Source organism: Bombus impatiens, unplaced genomic scaffold (genome assembly GCF_000188095.3).
Source record: "Bombus impatiens unplaced genomic scaffold, BIMP_2.2 scf_2222, whole genome shotgun sequence".
Classification (NCBI taxonomy): Eukaryota; Metazoa; Arthropoda; class Insecta; order Hymenoptera; family Apidae; genus Bombus; species Bombus impatiens.
Genome location: NT_178641.1, coordinates 1,345,312 through 1,351,256, shown reverse-complemented (window position 1 = coordinate 1,351,256; position 5,945 = coordinate 1,345,312). Strand labels below are relative to the sequence as shown.

The 5,945-nt window shown below is 48.2% G+C and overlaps 1 protein-coding gene across 5 annotated transcripts in view; it reads left to right on the top strand.

Annotated features, from left to right (window-relative positions):
* Positions 1 to 5,945, top strand: part of LOC105681806 — an 89,651-nt gene that overhangs the window by 64,019 nt on the left and 19,687 nt on the right. Inside the window, exon 3 of one of the 5 annotated variants that reach the window (XM_024371893.2) lies at positions 1,488 to 1,603. The exons of the other annotated variants lie outside the window; for them this stretch is intronic. Coding sequence (XP_024227661.1) covers positions 1,488 to 1,603 — 116 coding nt within the window. The remainder of the gene's footprint in view (positions 1 to 1,487; positions 1,604 to 5,945) is intronic. 5 annotated transcript variants of the gene reach the window in all.

Genomic DNA, 5,945 nt, shown 5'->3' with positions numbered 1-5,945 from the left:
CGCGTCGCGACTAGGGAGAAAAGTACGAGCGACTATACGGGCACCTGCGAGGGCTGACATCGTCGACCGCAGTTGAATTCATCCTTCCGGGCTTGGCGACGACGACCACCAAGCGCAGAACGCGATTACGATCGCGCCAAGGATAACAAAGACGACGTGGAATACCGTAGACAAATACATAATTAGACCACGCGTTGGAGGAACTGGATGGCCTTGTACCTTGCCGTGACGATCCGCGCGCTCGATTATCTGGATCGCGATCTCCCGTTTACCAATCGATTAATAATCTCGTTTTCTAGCTTGTGCGTTTGCATATACGCCACCGCGGGACGTTGATTAATCGGCAATTTATACCGCGACATAAGAATCGGCATTTTTCTTCTTTTTCAATTACGCCTCGTCGTATCTGGCAAAATGTCCAGCTTGAAAATTAATCAGAAACGGAGAACGGGTTTCGCGGCGATTAAAACCGTTTCGAACTGTGAGCGCATTCCGTCTACCTAATACCGGTTCAACGAAAGTTCGATCGTAGACAGAGATCGTTCCGTAACGGAAAAAGGAAACGGAGAGAAAAAAGAAAAGGAAAAAGAAAAAGAAAATGACGAGAATCCGGTGTACTTACTTACTTACTTACTTACTTACGTACTTGCATACAGTGTAGCACCGATGCAACGTAAAATCGAACGAGAGTAAAACGTTGACGCGGCCAAGCGAAGTCGGTGTGAGACGCGTTGGTGCATCGATGTGTTGTTGGTTGGTTTGGCTCGAAGAAGCGGTAGGAGCGAGCGGTACACGGGAGTGTAAGGAGAGCGGAATGAATCGCTGCCACTCAAGGAGCAACAGACGGACGTGCCGGACGGGCTGACAAGGCCGTGCTCGTTCCTCGCTCGTAGCTCGCCGATGCGATGCCGCGCGCCACTGAAACGCCATCCGCGCGTACGCTTCCAACCAACCGCGTCGATATAACTGTCCACTACCGATAACTACGACGAGTTACGGTTGCTAAGCGCGCCTTCGTTCCCGAGATCGCGTCCAAAGAAGTCGCCTGTCTCTCCTGGTTCTTCGACTCTTCGGGCTCTCCGACTTTTCGTCTTCGTCGCGTCTCACCAATCCTCCTCCTCGCCTCCTTCCTGCCTCCTTCACACCGTCGATCCTCTCACACGTTCGTCGAGCTCGCGACGAACACCGTGATGCGCCGCGTACATTCGGTCGTCCATCTATCTGCGTGTCTCTCGTACATAACGCCTATGCCACGGTTCTTGGATGCGGCTTAATTATAATACGGAGATATTTATTGCCACGCGTATCGTCTATTTCCGTCGACGACCGTAGGAGGACCGGGCAAAACCGGGTAAGCGATATCGCGAAAGCGACCCGACTGGCTTCGTGATTCGCCGAGGATCGACGAGTCGATGTTTGCATGACGTGAACGGACGAGAAGTACGCTAGTGTTCGGTTTAATAGACGCGTTTTCACCCTTCTCACAGTGGGCGCACAGTTGTTCTCACCGAGATTTGGATCAGCTTCCATGGAGTGGGCCTCGACCTTATCTGCAAACCGTGATCCACGTACCTTCGGTTGGATGGTTAAGAATCATAATGATGTAAGTCAGTTCATTGCTAGTTATCATAAAATACTGTTCTGCGATTAACGATACAAAGAGTTCCTTATATTCCGTCGAGTCACAACCACGTGTCACGGCAGACAATAAATTAATCGATTGATCGATCGTGAAATTACGTGCAACGTACCATTTAACATTCGTAATACGCAACTAAATCCAGATTCTCCGAGTCTTAACTTACATCAATATGAAAAATACGATTTTCCTATCTTCGACTATCCTAGCGAAATCGCTCAAGCTTTATCAACGAAAATTACGACAGACGCCACTATGTTTCGCGAAATTTGTATCAGACGAGTAGGAGATTACAACGAATGCGCGTTCCCACCAACTTTCGTGTTCCGGACACTATCGCGCTTAAAAATATACATAATAATACGCGAAAAAAAAAAGAAAAAAAAAAAACAGAAGAAAAAATTGAACAGACGGAACCGTTGAGGCAGCCGTGACAGAAGGAGTATGGCCAAAGTATCGTTCGGCGAGCGAAGAAAAATTCACGCGGACGACGGGTGAAAGTACAAAACGACTGAAACGAAACGTTGGACGAAACGTCGAGGGAGATTCGCGGAACGAGCGGCAGGAACACGGTCGCGACTCGTGGATCGCGATTCTCGCCGCGAAGTCGCGTGTTCTTTCGCTTGAATTTATGCGAGGGCGAACGATAAGCAGGCGGCGAATAATACGGTCCACAAGCACCTGCCAGCGGGCGGCGCGGTAGCCTCCGGTCGTTCTTAATTCGCCGCGATCGTGGCCGCGGACGACGCTCGATCTCGCTAGATGGTATCGCGGCCACCGATCCCAACCGTGCCTTTCAAACGAACGCACAATAGGCTTTTCGAGCTTCGCGTCAAAAGTATCCAGCTGCTTCTGGTGCCTCTACTTTTCCGGCTTCGCTCTTACATTCACCTCCGTCCACCAGATAGCAACGATTCGCGACTCACGGCGAATCGGTACACGATCGTTTTCCGTTCGACGCGCTTCCATCGACGTCAATTATTCCGATTACACGCTGTCCGGTTATGCTTGTCGGAATCAATCGCCGCGACATCGCGTCGTAGGAATAAGAAGAAGCCATCGAAGAGACCTCGCTTTCGCCTCTCTCTCGTAGGCGACGCATCGCAATTAATATCCCCGTCGTGACGACCTCGATCCGTCTCGATGCACCTGGCTTTCGTCTCGTCCCGCACACTCGGACGACGACTCGAGATGACGGGACTGGAATTAATATTCGGAAACAAGACCACTGGACCCCGCTTGGGTTTCTCGGCTCGATCCCGCCCCGCCCCGTCCTATCCCGGACTGTCCTGTCCCGTGTTTCGTCCGCGACGTGGTTCGCCACACATCACCTACGTACTTTACGTTCCATGTGATTCTCGATGACTCGCCAAAATTTGTCTATGCATACCTTTTCGTCGATAAGTGGTTTTAATTCGTCCGTTTATTTACCTTTTTATCGTTATTAAACGTATCGATAAAATCACGGCCCATCGCTGGTTCACGAAAGTATCGAGAACTTACCGTGGAAAGTTCGTACGCTTTCTATAAGCTTGTGTGCGTTATGTAAAACATTTTTCAGAGATTTCATTGCCGACGTAACGAAAGATACGTGTTTCGTAAATAATTCTGAAATTCGTATCCACCGAATATCGGGGCTTATTAACGCAATGGATAATCGATCGTTTAATTGAATATACGGCACTGTTGGTCGGCGAAAGAAAATTCGTCGTATTCGAAACAGCCGAAACAGAGTGTGACTTTTTAATTCGTTATACTTCTTGGCATGCTGAGGTGACTCTTAGTCTTTTAAACGCCACGCCATATTTTTCAGAACGTTCCAACGATCCAGCTGGATCTCCATTCCCCACAAAAAGATATCGATCTATTTATACCGATAAATCGTTTTAGCGTTTAGCGGATACTTTCGTCTCGATTTGTCAAATTTAGACACGAAAGGACAAGGAGAGACGCGGGTGTATACCTGTAACGAATGTCTCGGAGTTTCTAAACTTAAACTCGATTAACGTAGACGAATACTTTCGCGGACCACTGTACGTACAGACCTGTGTACGTTACACGCGTTTATCTCGCGAATTCTTGCATCTTCGAATCGAGCAACGTTACACAATCGTGGCCGATCTCTCACGAGGCGAATATCGGTAAACGATGCTCCGTACGTTGAGCGCGATGCGTTTCAAAGGCACATAGGTGTCCGTCGTCGAAGTTTAATCGACGTTTAACGCTTGTCTAGATCTGCGGCAAGCTGTAGGACGCGCGCGCTTGTAGAAAGGGGCTCGACGTAGCAGGAAGGAGAAAAGGAGGAGAAAGAGAGAGAGAGAGAGAGAGAGAGACAGAGAGAAAGGAGAAGCAAATGGACGCGAAGTGGACGTCCCGTCCGTCCGTCACGTTGCTGCCGTCAGATTATCGTTCCGACACTTTCCGAGTTATTCCGGCCTTGTGCCTTTTCGTTTCGTTCGGTGTTCGCTTCTCTCCTGCAGGAAGAGGAGGATCGATGCTGTCGTTCTTCTGCTTCTCCAGGGTGCTCGTCTTCGGACGACCTCAGCAGACACGCTCCTCCTTAACCGACGTGTTCGTTTCCAACGGAACGAGAGACGGAAGAAGTCGGACCCGGAGACGTCGTTCGCGTAAATGTTGAGCGATCGAGAAAGAGAAAGGGAAAGAGAGACAGAGAGAGAGAGAGAGAGAGAGAGAAGAAAAAGCAAGATGGTATAAAGAAAAGAGACGAGAAGAGAGGCAAGAGCCAAGAGCCAAGAATCTCGTACCTGCGTATTTGAAGTCCGGTCGACCCGTTTGACCGGTGTCGATCAAATTTCCGAGGACGAGATTATTCAAGGCCGACAACGATCGAGACAAAGCTCCTTTCGCGGCCGTACACCTCTTCCCGACGTCGACTCTTACTTTTTCTGCTCTCTCGCGTTTCCACCCACCTTCGCGCCAATTTCCAAAGCTTCTTCTCTCGGCTTCTGACGGCTGTTCTTTAATTTTATCGAGAAAAGAAGGAAGAAGAAGGAACGGAGCGAGATGCTCGTATTGCTACGAATCTCGCGGAAGTCGCGTGACTGTACAAGGACACAGTGAAATTAATTCAATTAATCGAAATCGTCGACGATCGGGTTAAAATACCTATAAATCCTGTAACGTTCACGGCGGATAAATAATAGCGGTACGTTTGAAACATAGAAATTTGCGATATATAGAACAATTTTCATGATATTTATTTCGGACGAATTAAATGGGAAATTTCCAAAATTTGAATTATACGATCGTAAACATCGTGTATGGAATCAACGACAAAATAATCACACGAATATCAAAATTGATCGAAATGACGATGGAAAAACGCGAAGTATATTTGAGAGAAATTCCGGCAACCCGTCAAACATAGCGCTACAAATTTCATATCTTAAATGTCATCATAGTTGACCGGTAGTCTTCATCGACGAGTTTTACGATAGATACGATTAACCCTCCTGCGTTCTTTAGATCGTTCTCAATCGACTCGTGTCTTTCTATCTTCAGAAAGTTTCTTCGTTTGAGGAAAATTTTCTCAAAACATCGATAGTCTTCCTTTCAGGATGATATGGATGGGTGATTTTGAACGATATAGAAAACTATATCGTTTAAAAAGAATTGTAGCAGGATTAAAAATATAAAAAAGAGAAAAAAATACATTTCGCACGCATCCACCACATCAACCGCGAACACCGTAGAGTTAATCGTTTCGCAGAGATCGATGGTTGGCGTTTCGCGATCGATCGTTCGACGTATCGTTAAACGTACATTTTTTTCAACCACGTTAAACGCCGCTATCCGTCGAACGATTCGCGGTGAACAATCGTTCGATCGCGGCGACAGAGAGAGAACGTGCACGCGAAAATGCGCGCGCGACCTCGTACACGCGCATCATTCAATTAATAATTCAATCATCGTTCCCGATTGGATTACCCTTCGAACGAGGGGAAAAAAACTCGGGACAAAAATAAATGAGAACGGGCAGAGGAAGGATGCGTGCGACACGATGCGATGCGATGCGACGCGATGCGATGCGACGCGATGCGATGCGACGCGATGCGATGCGACGCGATGCGACGCGATGCGATGCGACGCGATACGATACGACGCGTTGCGATGAGGCGCGGCGTGGAACGAACCGGCACAGGATGACGTTAAACGCACGCGCCTATACGTTTACCAAATTATTTCAGTTTTGTACGACCTTATCGATCGGCTAAAACTTGAACTGGTTTGGACGCGGTTGTGACACACTCTTGGTCGCGCCCTTGCTGCTCGCCGCCTCGTTCTC